This window comes from Nicotiana tabacum, chromosome 7 (assembly GCF_000715075.1).
Source record: "Nicotiana tabacum cultivar K326 chromosome 7, ASM71507v2, whole genome shotgun sequence".
NCBI classification, from domain to species: domain Eukaryota; kingdom Viridiplantae; phylum Streptophyta; class Magnoliopsida; order Solanales; family Solanaceae; genus Nicotiana; species Nicotiana tabacum.
In genome coordinates, this window is record NC_134086.1 from 51600443 (window position 1) to 51616715 (window position 16273).

Here is a 16273-nt window from a genome sequence, read left to right on the forward strand (position 1 = left end):
GTGTTACAAGCACTTATTTTTAGGCATTAAAAATATAAAAATAAGTCATAAGCCAAAAATTGGTATTTTTGATTTTTAATTAAAAACTAGTTTTTATAAGGCAATCCAAATGCCCTCTAACTCATGTGCTGAATGTTCAAGTGACAGTTCACGCGAATTGGATTCAAAGTTGGATACTTACATTTTCCCGAGAAAATTCCACACTATGATTAACTTTTCGCAGATCGCCAGTTTCTTCTTCTTCATCTTGATCGCCGCCGCGTTCGTCACTAAATCATCATGCTCCGCCATCATCAATCCCTCTAAAGTCAAGCAAATTTCATGGAAACCTAGGTATTTCACTGTTTTCCTAGCTAAAAGGAGATAAAAATGCAATTATTGAGAAAAAAATAAAAAAATCTGTTTCTTTTTTAGTGTTTGTTTTCCGGTCTTGGAGCTAAGAAAACTTTGATATTATGGGAAGAAAAGTCAAATTATAAGTTTTTCTTTTTCTGGAATGTACTAGTGTTTCACCGATTTAGCTTTACGTTTAGCTAAGAAAAATGCAATATTGCTGAAAAAAGGTCAATTTTGTAAATTTTTGGTTGCGTAATGTTTCCCTGATTCAGCTATGTGTATTTCACTATTTTACGGTTTCTAAGCTTATAAAGTCGAAATATTATTATTGGGATAAAAGTCAAGTTTTTGAAGTGTTTATGTCGTGCTGTTGTGCCTTATGGAGCTTACTATTTGTGACTGTTCGCAGAGCTTTTGTGTATGAAGGTTTCCTTACGGATGAAGAATGCAATCATTTGGTATCTCTTGTAAGTGTTAATTTAGATTTTACTTTTTGGAGAATGTATTGGTTGGATCAATTTGTTGAGATCTGTTTGTGTTTGGAAGCTGATTTGTCAATTGTGGTGTAGGCGAAGAAGGAGTTGAAAAGATCGGCTGTGGCAGATAATGAGTCTGGGGAAAGTAAGCTCAGTGAGGTTAGGACTAGTTCCGGGATGTTCATTAGCAAAGCAAAGGTATGTTTTTTTATTACTTTCCTCATTGTCGTATTGCTAAATCGTGTTAATCCATAATACAACAATTTTATTTGTTTCTCTAAGTTGCAAAGATGAGTTGGTTGGTATGCACATTGGTACTTTGACATTATATGACATGTATTTCTAGTTTTATGAATTTCAATTACTTTAGTATGGTAGATTATCATGCCAGGGTCAGAAGATAAATTTGTCAATGGATTTGTAACTCTACCAGGTGCTCGTGGATGGTGGTTCTTTTAAGAGGTTTGTATGCTTAAGATCAAAGGCTTATCATCATGCTAAAAGCTATAGATGATAGTAAGGACGTAACTTTATTTTTTAACCAAACCATCAAACAAGCGATATGTTCCACCATAACTATGCCCCGGGCCGTTCCTGACCCATCACTGGTGTTAACCAACAATTCCCCCCTCCCCAAAAAAAAGGCCCTGCCACACGCAGCATGTTGTTCCTAGGTTAGGATCAAATGCTTACCGTCATTTCAAAAACTATAGCTGATAACAAAGGCGTAACTTTACTACTTAACTATGCTCATCAAGTAAGCATCATCTCTGACCTGCGCCATGTTCTTGAAGAATGAAGTGAAGGAAAAGGTCTTTATGCTTTCTGCCCCTTCCTGAATTCTTGAATGTTGCTTCAGTAGATTTTCTTAGGCGGTACTTCAATCAGCAAGCTTATCTCCTTATGCAGAGATTCTTTTTGAATCTACACTATTTTCTTGGAATAAGTTGTTTGATCTTGATTGCTTCCTGATTATCCTCTTTTCCTAAGCCTGTCTCTTGATTCTCGCCATTATTATCTTCTCCCGACTCACCTAATTTGTGGTATCTCGATACATTTCCATGATGATGCAAACTCTTGTTGCAGATCTTGGAATTTTGCTAATTTTGAATTCAATATCTCTAATTTCTTGTTTTGTGCTTTCCAGATCTTCCATTCAAAGCCTTCCTTTGTGACATCAATCAAATTTTACAATTTCTCCTTCCTTTAGGTTTCAAACGTCTTTCCTTGCTTTAAGGAATCTTCACAAGATCATTTTTTTCTACTGAGATTTGAACTTCCCTTGAATTCAAATGTTTTCCCGGTGTATGATTTAATTATCCCTAATTTTAGGAAATCCTCGCTGATTTTGGAAAATAGTATCTTTCTATAACATAGATTGTAGAAAGAATATTTTTCCATACTTCATAAAAAAAAAAGTAAGAATATTTTTTCATAAATGATGTTAGCAGTTTTGAACTCCTTGATTTTAGGAATTTTTCACTTATTGATCTAGGAAAACAACATCTTCTCATAACAGAGATTCTAGTAGCTCACTAATATCTTCCTTGCATAGTTAGCAAATCTTCCAATAAATTTTCAGGATTAGCATCCATAGTAACTATTTATCCTTAATTTTGTAGTAATATCAATACCTTCCTTCTGAACTTGTAATAAGTAATTAAATTCTAACAAATCATTTTTCTTTCATAGGATATCTTCCTTCCATAATAAATTAATATTCTTCCCACGATTTTGAGCAGATATACTAATCCTTGATTTGGGCAAGTTTTTTTCATATCTTCCTTGATTCCATAATTTCTTCAATAATCAAATTTTCAGAATTTTACCATATAATATCTTCTCTTCAATATGTATCTGAATCTCGATCCAACCAAATCCTCCTCGGTTGGATGAACCTGTCCTTTGATTAAAATCGCATCAAGTCAATATTAATCTTTGACTATGCTCATCAATATCAATTGGTGAAACCTCATAGTTAAATCTCAAGGTTTTAAGGTTTAGTTAAATCTCAAGGCGAAACCTCATTTTGATGATAACAGTCCAATATAGTCAAAGCTCACTTCTAACTTCATATAATTTTAATCAAATACTCTTTATCAAAAAAAGAAAAGATTTTAATCAAATACTAAGTTGCTCCGACACGGCAGTTTAGGTGCCTCACCCGTGTCGACACGACACTAATGTGAGGGTAGGTATGGGATCCGTACTGGATCTGATCAAACGATTTTGGGTACTTTGACCACGATAGACGAAAAAATTCGAGACAAGATACAATTTGATTCCTGAAATTAGAACCAAAACAAGGGTAAGTTTGAAGAAAATAGCATACCTTATCTAGGAAATAAATCATTTACTTATCTACAACTTGAGAATAAAAAAGAAATTCACACTTTCCAAGCTATACGTAAGTATTCCACAAAATTTCTCATAATTTAGAGATATTTTCATATTTTTAGTTTTTTCTTTTGAATTATTTTTAGCCGGATCCCCGCACCCGTATCCGTACTAGGATCCGTATCCCCGAATCTTAGAATTTACATCTCGAAGGATCCGATCTCTAGATCCACACTAGTGTCAGATACCTGTGTCTGAGCAACTTAGATCAAATATCATTTACTTGTATAAATATGTTATTGGATAGGTTTGAGAAGGATTTGATTGGATTGAACATTCAGATACGTATAAGAAAAAAGGTATTGTCTGGTAGAATTATGAAGATTTGATTATTGAAGGAATTATGAAATCAAGGATGATATGAAAGAGTTTTGTCCAAATCAAGGAATAGTGTCTCAGCTAAAACTGTGGGAAGAGTGCTTGTTACGGAACAAAAGAGATGTTCAAATTTGCTTATACTTGCTAAAAGTTTGGACGAATGGTACTGGTTTTACTACAAAATTAAGGAAAGATGTTTACAACGTGATGCAAATCCTATGAAGGATATGATTGAAATTTATTGGTGACATTTTCTAACATGGAAGATACCTTGATAAAAAACTAATAGAAGGAAGATGTTGAGTAAGCTACAACAATCTTTGTTATGGAAAGATGTTATTTTTCATGACCAAGGACGGAAATTATCTTAAAATCAAGGAAGTTCAAAATTGCTAATATCATTTATGGAAAAGTATAATCCTAATTATGTTATTGCAAGAGATTATTTTCCAAGATTAAGGAAGGAAGATTTCCAAAAATTAATGGAGATTAAATCATACTAAGATTTCTTTTTATTCAGGTCAAATCTCAGTAGAAAAGATTATCACGCGAAGATTCCTTAAAGCATGGAAAGACGATTGAAACCTAGAAGGAAAGAAAATTTATTAGATTTGACTAATGTCACAAAGAAGGAGTTCGTTGAATAATGGAAGATTTTAGAAAACACAAACAAGGAATTAAAGATACCAAGTTCAAAGTTAACAAATTCCATGATTCGCTAGAAGATCATGGCGAGAGATAGACTTAGAAAAAGACGATAATTAGGAAACAATCAAGAAGGAGATCTGGAGAAGGCGCGAGATCAAACAAATTAATCTAAGTAAAGGAGCTATAATCCTGTAGATCCCGAACAATTCTTTGCAGAAGGAATATACTGAAGCCAACGCTCAAGAAGGAAGAATTACAAGATTGAATCAATGCAAGTTTCGAGAAAAGGATGCAACAGTCAAGTTTGCACAAGTTCTTCGTTGTGCTTGAGTGAAACCCTAACCTATAAAAGGTTATAATGATTTTGTTACTACACTCCTCTAAAAGTCCTGGAGTTCTAGTGAGAGAAATGTTAGTCAACTTTTTTGTTGTTGGTAAACGAGTGAAAACCATCTTCTAGACGTTTGTGGTGAGCGTGTAATAACCATGTGTGGTGGTGAACACGTTAAAAGCATATGTTGGTTGTGAATGTATCAAAATCATATTGTAAAAGTTCGTGGTGAGCGTAGGTAAAATCGCACGTTTGGGTTGACCGTTCAAAAACTCTCCTTGCTTGTGACCGAGACAAAACTAGAGGTGAAGAAATAAAATTCCTTTGGAGCCAAGGGGATTAGATGTAAGCTTTCCAAACGAGTATAAAAATTCCGCCTCTCATTTACCTCACTGCAAGATATCTTTGGTTACATTTTACACCTGCTTTATTCCAAAAATTATCCGTTTCTGTGCAGATTAGTGAACTCAATATCAGTCGACTGAATCCTGGTGTCGTCGACTAACATGAAAAAAGGGCACAATTAACCCCTAACCCCCCCCCCCCCCAAATGTCTTTTTCACATACAATTTTACCTGAAAAAGGGCATGCCTTTGTGAAGAGCAGTGAGCTCTTCCAGGTGCATTGGAAGAATGAAAAGCAAGCTGCTCCCGGTGGGCAGCTGCTGCATTCTCTTTGGCAAATATCAGTTAATGGGTTGTTACTTTTGTCAAATTCTTGCAACATCAGAATCCTAAAATTCTGTTCAGTATCAGAATTCTCTTTAGGCATGTAGTAATATTAGAATTTAAATGTCAGCAGGCTATAGACCCCATTTGCTGTATTTTGAACGTTTCTATGTTTCCCATATTTTCTACGCTGACTTTTCATGCATTCTGATTCATTTGTTAAGACATGACATTGTTATGAGTTTAGAAAGATGTCGTTTATGTGATTTTTTGCACAATGAGCAAAAATTATATGTTGAAACATGAGGATAATTTGAAATTCTGGTTAGGCAGTAAATAATTATTTCTACTTCCACTACCCTTAGTTTTGGTGTATGAGATGTGTTTCTAAGCTGGATGAACCTGCAATTGTCAACAGCTAGGCCACTATCAACTGATAGGAGGTAGGTTAATTAATGCACTTAGTTCGGAAGGTCTACGATTTTATTACATGTATCTGTTGCAATGTGTTTAGAGTCCTTTGCTAACCTAATAGGAAAGCTTCACATAGTAATGTCAAATCGAACCTTTCTGCTGCAATCTTAAACAGATTGTAAAGGTTATAATCTTGCCAGTGTTCGCCCAAATAAAAGCACTAAATTTAAGTCAAAGTTATGAGCTGTTTGTAAAAATCAAATGGGGATTTGGGATATACTAATGGTTTATCCTGAAAAATATAAGATATGCGTCAAATTACGGGCCGGATCTGGTCAAGAATAACAACAACAACAACAGCCCAGTGTAATCCCATTAGTGAGATCTGGGGAGGGTAATGTGTACGCAGACCTTACCCCTACCCCAAAGGGTAGAGAGGCGGTTTCCAAGAGACCCTCGGCTCAAGAAGGAAACAAGAGACGATATATTAGTACCATCAATAGAATCATAATAAAATAAGCACTATAAGAAATACGAAACAGATGGAAAGTACAACAATAACCAGTAGATAAAGCCCTGCATCCTAGAACTAAATCCTAACTGGCTAGTCTCACTCTGGTGCGCCGTGGAATTATTCACAACTTCCTCCTAACCTATAACCTTAATGTTCGACCTCCACAATTCCTTGTCAAGGGCCATGTCCTCAGTAATCCTAAGTCGCGCCATGTTCTGCCTGATCACCTCTCCCCAATACTTTTTGGGCCGCCCTCTACCTCTCCTCGTGCCCACCACAGTCAGTCGCTCGCACCTCCTCACCGGTGCATCAGTGCTCCTCCTCTGAATGTGCCCGAACCATCTGAGTCTTGCTTCACGCATCTTGTCCTCCATGGGGGCCACGCCCACCTTCTCCCGAATATCTTCATTCCTAATCTTATCCATCTTAGTGTGCCCACACATCCACCTCAACATCCTCATCTCTGCTACTTTCATCTTCTGGATGTGTGAGCAAGTAAAGCAAAATTTTGTGCTTTTACCTATACTTGTTTCTGGTTTGACTGGGAGACTATTGTTGATACTAATACATAAGAGGAACCTGATCTGCTGTAAAGAATTTTAACATGCTCCAGGGAAAAGAAAGCTACCGAGATGTCAATAGTCGACAAGCACAGAGAAAAAGAAACTCTTTCAGAAACCAGATTTAGGGCCTGTTTGGTTTGGAATTTATACTTGATATCAATGACTTTTTTCTGATTGATTGGTTTTGTGAATGAGAATAATTAAGTGATGCCCACATATGACTCTTATAAAAATGATTTATGTAACATTGATTATTTGATGATCGTTTATTTGGATAACCATATTCAGTTCTATAATCCAGAGTATTCAGCATGACATATCAAAGAAATAAAAGGACTGCTCGATGCACAAAGCATCCCGTGTTCGCGCAGGGTCCGGGGGAGGGCCATACCCCAAGAGAGTATGATGTAGGCAGCCTAGCCTGATTCAATGGCTGATTCCACGGTTCGAACCCGTGACCTATAGGTCACACGGAGACAACGTGTGAAATACTCCGCAGAATTTCTTTGATTTTGACATATCAAAGAAATGCTGTAGAGTATTTCTCACGTTCATTTTTTAAATAGTTTTAATTGATTGCTGCTTACTCACGATATCATGAAGCATGACTAACCATTTGCTGCATACTCAATAATACAATATTCCATTTCTGTATTTTAATTGTGTCAGCTCTTCATTTTGCCTTTTCTTTTGGGGCTGCAGGATCCTATTGTTGCTGGGATAGAGGACAAGATAGCGACTTGGGCTTTTCTACCAAAAGGTCTGGCTTCCCCTGAAGGATATCACAGTCTAGGATTGTTAACCCATCCACAATTAGTTGCTATTTGAAGACTCTCCTCAATTCCCATTTAAAGTATGTCTGATACAAAAAATATTGACTTTATAGCTATTCGTACGGACGTCAAGAAAAGATTTGGCGGTAATTGATTCAACATAACTAATTGATCAATTCACTAACCGTGTCATCAGTCCTTCAACAAATCGAGTATTGGAATTTTATGAAACTTTACTAATCTTTTGGAAAAGCTTTTATAAGAAACAATTGCATGATATGACGATGTTAAAAGGGGGCCGCCAGGTAGGAGAAACAAAGAAAGGAAAAGATCATAATTTTCCAAGTTATTCCTTCTGTTTCTCTTTTCTTTTAGTTATAATTGGTTATTCTGCTTTGTCCAAGAAAAAATATTATCCATTATCCTGATATTGCAAGAGTTCTTACACTTCTCATCTTTTTATATTCTTAAATTGAAGACTTTCACTTCTCATCTGCCTTCTGCTCTCAGAGATGCTGAGTATTAATTTTATTGACTTATACTGTCTAATTCTTGTGCAATACAGTTGAATTATCCATCTTAAACTTCTGAAATTTCTGTCTTACCATATCAGAGTGAGTACTAAAGAAATATGTTATAAGGCGATTCTCTGGTTGAAAGAGGAGAAACTGAAGATCGAACAATTCATGGTGTCAATAAGAAGTAACATCAACATGTTAATAGGGTGATAGATAAAGAATGAAAGCACTGTTTGGAGGACTTGTTAGTTTTGGCTGTGGTTTCTTGAAATCAAATCTATTCCAAAATTCACTTTCACAGGCTTTGGATGCTTTCTTCACTCCCTTATTAAGGTCTAGTTATGTCTATGTGTTCCAATTTGATGGATATTTCTTTTTTCTCTTTGCCAGAGAATGGAGAAGACATACAAGTTCTAAGATACGAGGAAGGGCAGAAATATGAGCCACACTATGATTACTTCTCCGACAAGGTTAATATTGTTCGTGGTGGACACCGGTTAGCCACGGTACTCATGTATCTCAGTGATGTCGAGAAAGGAGGTGAAACTGTCTTCCCTGAAGCAGAGGTTAGTTCAAGTTTGTCCCTTTTTTGTACCTTTACACTGATAAAAGCGTGACGTTTATCCCACGTGCCGTACACAACTTTTTGTTTTGCTTGTTAGGTTCCACATATGAGGTCGTCCATGCTACTTTGTCCCCCTGAATATATTGTTTCCTAAATTTAGCTTTTCATTTGGATCACCAGTTGTGAGGTAGGTTTTCAAAGCAGAGATTAGCTTAGAAGTTCATGATGATGATGTTTTTTGGGGGAAAAAAAGGTGAATTCAAGTTTATTTTGCAGCACATCTGGTTCCACCAAGGGGAGTGGAAGGTGGTCAAAAGATGAGAAGCTCATCGGTTTATTTCCCTTTGGTGATGTGTTCATCATTTGTTTCTAGTTGTTTGGTAGGATTGGAAGGGAAGTAAAAGATTTATATTTCCTCCTCCTGAACCAGTTCCAGAATGACTGAAAAAGCTAAAATACATTTCTATGTTTGCTTCCTGCCCTCTTTCACTTATCAATAAAGAAATAACCCTTAACTCCCTCTTTTGTTTCTCCATCCTTCCTCCTTTCACCTACCTAAACAAATCATATGATTCACGATAATATTCATCCTTTACTTGTCATAAAGAAGATTAAACATACAATTAGGGTAAACATACCTTGCATTCAACAAAGCTTTAGCAGGAGTAAAAAGAGGCCAGAAATGTGGATCACATGCTGATGTGGCGCATATAGCTGTCTTAAATAGGGGAAGCCTTAAGCCTGTTTAACGGGCCGGGTTGACCCGTTTCCGGACTGGCCCAGACCAGTTGTAACCCGGACCTGACCGGCTCAGTAGTTAGGGGGTCGGGTGGGCTGGGTTAGGGGGGTTGGTCCGTTTAAAAAAAAATCGGTTAACCTGACCGGTCAAACCCGGTCAACGAAAAATACTGTTGAACCAGTTAAACGGCTATAAATCTTTTTTTTTTTTACGTGATATGACCGTTGGAAACGGTCAACTTCAATTTGGCCGTTGCCCAACGGGTGGATTGCAAAGATAGCCCTTTTTTGGGCAATTTTTTTTTAAAAATAACACTTTTTGTAATTACTAATTTAGCCCTTTGAAAAAATATAAATACACCCCATTTTCTTCATTTCTTCGCTCATCTCTCATTTCTCAAACTCATATTCTCAATTATCATTTTTTCATTCTTCACCTAAAGTGCAATCAACTATTTGGCTCTCATTTTTTTGGAATTTAATTTATTGTATTATTTATTATTTGAAGTTTGAACAATTGACGTTTCTTCATGGTAACATTGAAGTTGCGAAATCATCAAGTGTTCAATTTATTGGCTTATTGCCGAATTCGGTGCACTCCCTCCAAATTATAAGTGCAATTTTTTTCCATTTTTATTGTATTCTATTATCTTAAATTCTTAATGAAATATTCAAAATTTTCAAATATAAAGATTTTAAAGCCTTTGCATCCTTTTATTCAAACACTCTTTTTATAAAATTGTTTTTGTGTTTAATATTTTTACGTTATCTTAATATAAATTACGATAGTTATACAAAATAAAAATAAAAAAACACTAACCCGGCCCGGTCCCTTGGACCCGTAACCCTTCCGGTTCATTTTTAACCTGGATGGACCCGGACCCGTTAAACCCAGTTTGAAAAAACCGGTAACCGGCCCGGATTCGAAATCTGCCGGTCACCTTTTTTCTCAACCCGGACCGGCCCCGCCCACCCGTTAAACACCTATAGGAAGCCTTTAGAAAAACAAAACTGCATCTTTGCTTCTATTGGACATTACGCACAAGAAGACATGCTTTAAAAACAGGGGACTTTATGAATCATGGGGTAATGTTGGCTTGTCTTTCATTTATTGATTTCTTTTCTCTTTGTTCTTTATTCATATTACTTAGTCACACCATGAAAGTGTGGGAGAGGGTGGTTGAAGCGAGGGTGAAGATGTCGATATCTGTATCCAGTTCGGGTTCATGCCGAGTCGTTCTACTCCAGAAGCTATACACCTTGTTAGGTGGTTGGTGGAACAGTACAGGGATAGGAAGAAGGACCTGCACATGGTGTTTATTGACATAGAAAAAGCATATGACAAGGTTCCTAGGGAAGTTCTTTGGAGATGCTTAGAGGTAAAAAGTGTGTCGGTTCCCTACATTATGGCGATTAAAGACATGTATGATGGGGCTAAGACTCGGGTAAAGACAGTATGAGGCGACTCTGAGCATTTTTCGGTTGTTATGAGGTTACACCAAGGCTCTGCGCTCAGCCCGTTCTTATTCGCCCTGGTGATGGACGCGCTAACACACCATATTCAAGGGGAGGTGCCATGGTGCATGCTATTCGCCGATGACATAGTTCTGATTGATGAGTCGCGTACCGGTATTAACGAGAGGCTGGATATTTGGAGACATGCTCTTGAGTCTAAGGGTTTCAAGCTGAGCAGGACGAAGACGGAATACCTGGAGTGTAAGTTTAACGCTGAGCCAGGGGAAGTGGGCGTGGATGTGAGGCTTGACTCACAGGTCATCCCAAGTAAGCTCAACCTTCTACGAATAATAGGCCTAGGGGGAGGGGAGATCGGCGAGGATGTCACACACCGTATTGGGGTAGGATGGATGAAGTGGAGGTTAGCATCTGGAGTCCTGTGTGACAAGAGAGTGCCACCGATACTCAAAGGTAAGCTTTATAAAGCGGTAGTTAGACCGGCCATGATGTACGGGGCTGAGTGTTGGCCTGTTAAGAACTCTCATATCCAGAAGATGAAAGTAACTGAAATGAGGATGTTGAGGTGGATGTGCGGGCACACTAGGATGGACAAGATTAGGAATGATGATATTCGGGAGAAGGTGCGCGTGGCTCCCATTGATGACAAGATGCGGGAAGCGAGGCTTAGATGGTTCGGGCATATACAGAGGAGAAGCCCAGATGCTCCGGTAAGGAGGTGTGAGTGGCTAGTTGTAGTGGGCATGAGGAGAGGTAGAGGGCGGCCTAAGAAGTATCGGGGAGAGGTGATCAGGCAGGACATGGCGAGGCTTCAGATTTTCGAGGACATGACACTTGATAGGAAGATGTAGAGGTCGAGTATTAGGGTTGTAAGTTAGGAGGTAGTTAGGTCTTGCATTAGTTCGTTCCGTTGCTAAAGTAATCTTGTAGGGTTTTGTCTAGGTAACGGGTGACAATGTCGTGTCTTACTATTTCTTTTTTAGTGCCGGACCTATTTACTAGTTGTCGCTTTTGTTTTGCAGCTTTCTTCTGAATTTTATGTTGTTCCTGTTTTTCTTATATTTTTTATCGTTCCTGTGATAATACTAATATTGTCTCTTTTTGTCTTCTTGAGCCGAGGGTCTTTCGAAAACAGCCTCTCTATCCCTTCGGGTAGGGGTAAAGTCTGCGTACATACTACCCTCCCCAGACCCCACTAGTGGGATTTCACTGGGTTGTTGTTGTTCGTTATTCATATGTCTACGGATTGAACCTGGTGACATTTTTGATTTACCAAGGGTAAATTAGCTTTGCTATTTGCTTCTTCTTCGTCTCCATCCCAAATTTGCTCTCCTAAATCTTTGTTTTTCAGTTATATGTTTCTCAATAAAACTGGATATCTTTACAGGAATCAACTCGACGTAGGTCAATGGCAGCTGACGATACTTTGTCCGAGTGTGCTAGGAAGGGTATAGCTGGTGAGCCTATAGAGTGGATAACTGCTCAACATTGTCGCCTTATTACAGTTGTTGCAAAACCTAATCTGCATTTGTTTCTGGTTCTCTTTTTCGGGGAATATTTCAGTAAAACCACGGAAAGGAGATGCACTTCTTTTTTTCAGTCTCCATCCAAATGCCGTTCCTGATCCTATGAGCCTCCACGGTGGGTGCCCTGTTATTGAGGGTGAGAAGTGGTCAGCGACAAAGTGGATTCACGTGGATTCATTTGACAAAATCGTGGGATCTGAAAAAAGTTGTGCTGATCAAAACGAGAATTGTGAGAGATGGGCCGCACTTGGGGAATGCACCAAGAATCCAGAATACATGGTTGGAAGTTCAGATCTTCCAGGAAGCTGTAGGAAGAGCTGCAAAGCTTGTTAACTTATTATACTTAATTCTTCCACTAAATCAGTTCAGAAATAGTAACATGTTGTTCCTTATTGTTCTTGCAATCTACCCAGTTTTGCAAATAACATCCTATTTTCTTTTTCTTCTATAGAGCGAAGTTCGTTTTTTCTCTCTCACTCAAACATATGTATACTGCCTTTATGTACACATTAGTTAACTGTTATGTACCAACTTCGATTTGGTCTTTCACTGAGAATGTAATATCTGATAACAAATTATAGTCTGTTTGTGCACTAATTTTATGATGGTTATTTTGTGAAATGATATGTAATGATTGGTCATTAAGGTGCATACACTAGTTAAATTGAGTTGACACAATGATATGCCCGGATTAAGATGTTAATGGATTTTTTATTGCCAAAGCATAATAGAGATAAGAAAAGGGACAACTTCAATTTTTATGTAACATCTTTTTCATGTACTATCTCATGCTTGGTATCAACATTTTTTTTGGAATTGACTTTTAAGTAATTTGAATGTGAATATTTTTACATCGTGAATAGATAATACTTATGCTCTTGCACTTAACCCTTGGATGGTGACACTCTCAGATAATGAGCAAACGTATGCATCAAGTATTAAATTTGTTCCATTTTTTGTTTCTCGTCTCCATCTATATCACATTTTAACATGATTTATGCACTAAACAGATATCATTACAAATGTTGGTGGAGCAGAATGAGATTCCCATCACATCACAGATGGAACCAAAAATTGTTTGTTTGTTTGTTTGTTTGTTTGTTTGTTTTTTTTTTTTTTTTTTTTTTTTTTTTTTTTTAAAGAAAAAGGTAGAAAAGGAGAAAAGAAAGCGCACTGCTACGCCATCTCTATCTCATATCATTCATGCATCCATTAGAAATTTTAAATAATAATTATTATTATCTGTCTAAAGCGATAAAAGTTTTTAAAATATTCTTGCAGCAGTTGCGTTGTCACGTTATTTAGTAGAGTAATAACAAAAGATTACATTTAATAAATTTAGAATAATAGTAGAGAAGATCAAGCAGAGATCCTTAAGCAGACTCCTTAAAAACGACTCTTGACTGACTTTTGGTAGTATTAGAATAGATGCAATTGAATTAAGAATAGCAACTATTTTTCTTAAAATAAATTGGAGCATCAATGATGTCATAAGAGATCATTTTCTCTTATGATCTCAATAGAAACAAAAAAAATATTAAATCATTTTCTTCTATCTGCTTAAATTTTGTTGGCAAAATTGGTGCGCGTAAACTCACACAAGACATTTTATAAGGTAAAATTGGTTTATAACATATGGACGAATGGTAGCATGGCATGTGGAACCAAAGGTAAGAAAAAAGTAAGTCAGGTAACGATCAATACCGGACACAACGAATATAATCGATATCGAGTAAATCTCGAAGGGAGCATATTTAACGGGAGGAGATCAAGGGTTTGCCATCGGATAGCATTCAATGAGGGAATATTCTCTCACATTATATGAGCGACCGGTGCAGAGAATATTTGCATTCATGACCTGCCGCTACATATTCAACAATGATTCTTTTATTATCATTTAAGAGGAGCTTGATCTTAGGATCTTGTTTCCCTAGGTAAAGCTATAAATAGCAGGTTCAGTAGCCATTGCAAGGGGAGGAAGTTCTTTGCAAACATATGCTGTATTTTACTTTTGCTCTCAATTAAACAACTTCACTTGTTCTATATCATTGCTTTCACTTTTGTCCTAGGAGGCATTGCACTCGGAGCCATGCTTGTCATCTTCTTCAATTTCAATTGCTAAATCTCATTTTTAATCTTATCTTCTTATCATTTTTGGATCAAATCAATTCGCTTGTCTATAAACCACGTAACAAATTTAACTGTATCGTGTTACAGGTAAACAGTTTGGCGCTCACTGTGGGGCTTAGACAATTACGTAATTGCTTTGATCCTTACGTTTATTACTAACTTGTTTGGATTCTTTCCTTAGCAAAAAAAAAAAGAAGAAAGATATGGCAGCTAATGATGTTAACATCACGCACAATGCAGATGGGCACAAAGAATTGTCCCAACATGATGATTCACTCAGCGACACCCGTAACGAGGGTGATAAAACAACCCCATTTCGTGAAGAATGGTAACCTCGGTATGTGCAGGAGATAACTCCCGATGATGCGTAGGAGGAACATGTCGTGAAAACAGTAAAAATCTTAAGAGAACAGCAAAAAGCAATCATGAAACACCTCTCAAGGAAGGATCGGGTGATGACGGAGTTGAAACAAGCTTTATCAGGCCCCTCCAATAACGCGAACGAAAGGGGCCCGACTCCTCCCAATGCTCCTGCAAACCAAATGGCTTAGAGGGTCGACAACAACACCCCTAAAAGGCGAGGATGGTTTTGACGAAACCGGACATTTGGAATGATCCTTTCAAAACCAAGATCATGAGGTTTATGAGGGAAATGAACGAACGAATAGATCAAAATGCAAAGGAGTTTCACACTCGGATGGATCAAATTCCGGGCTCACCACCAATACTAAAAGCCCGGATTGGAAAAAATACATACAATTGCCGTTTAAACTGAGCGCAGCTCCAGAGTTAATTCCGAAGTGGTTCAAGATGCCGGACATACCAAATACGACAGGACTTTGGATCCGCAGGAGCATATCACAACCTACACCATAACTGTGAAAAGGAACGATTTGGCTCAGCATGAGATCAGATCGGTCTTACTGAAGAAGTTTGGTGAAACCCTCACAAAGGGGGCCCCGACACGGTATTCTCTCTTACCCGAGAATTCAATTGACCCTTTTGAGATGCTTGCATATTCATTCATTAAGGCCCATGTCGGGTAAGGAAAGTCCAAGCCAGGAAGGCGGACATATTCAGGATTGCGCAAGGTGAGTTCGAGCTGCTACAAGAATTCGTGATCTGGTTCCAGAAAGAGAGGATGCTGCTACCGGTTGTACCTAATGAGTGGGCAGTGGAGGCGTTCACAAAGGGTTTGAATCCATGGAGCTCCGACGCCTCCCGAAAGCTGAAGGAAAGCCTGCTCGAATTCCAAGCAACCACATGGGCGGATGTCCATACCTGTTATGAGTCAAAAATAAGGATAGAGGACGATCAACTCGGGTTCCTAGTATCAAACAAGGGATGAGATCGAGAAAAAAACTAGGATAAAGTTAAAAACGACTTTTATGCGGATCGACGGTCTTCTAGAGGTCATTTTTTGCCATATGAAAGAACCAAAGGTCGGAATAACAAAGGGTTTCGGTCATTGGATAGGTCCTCTTCTGATAGTAGAACTGATCAGGACCGTAGCAGTAGATCGTTACAAAAGAAGGAGATACAGGGGGTCCGAGACCCTGTATATCCCAGGTTATCATATTACGCCTTCAACATCAGTTTAGTAGAGTTGGCATCAGTGATGAGGAATATCAAAGAAGCACGGTTCCCGAAGCCAATTCGCTCCGATCCTAGCTAGAGGGATCCTAATATGTGGTGTGAATATCATGAGACTCACGACCATAGAGCTGGGGACTGTCGGCATCTACGTGAAGAGGTGGCAACATTTTTGAAGAATGGCCATCTCAGGGAATTCTTAAGTGACTGAGCCAAGAACAACTATAGCCGAAGCCGGGACAATGCCGAGCCTTCGAAGGTAGCAGAGGGCTCCCCTTGGTTGACTATCAAC

The 16273-nt window shown here is 38.0% G+C and overlaps 1 protein-coding gene across 1 annotated transcript; it reads left to right on the top strand.

Moving 5' to 3' along the window:
• The first annotated feature begins 89 nt into the window (after positions 1-89).
• Positions 90-12855, top strand: LOC107784132 (putative prolyl 4-hydroxylase 4). Its single transcript, XM_075257219.1, has 7 exons — positions 90-333; positions 746-803; positions 906-1010; positions 7368-7425; positions 8347-8522; positions 12120-12189; positions 12296-12855. Exons 1-7 carry the CDS (start codon positions 110-112, stop codon positions 12589-12591), a joined length of 987 nt encoding a protein of 328 aa, XP_075113320.1. The 5' UTR covers positions 90-109; the 3' UTR covers positions 12592-12855.
• The last annotated feature ends 3418 nt before the right edge of the window (positions 12856-16273 follow it).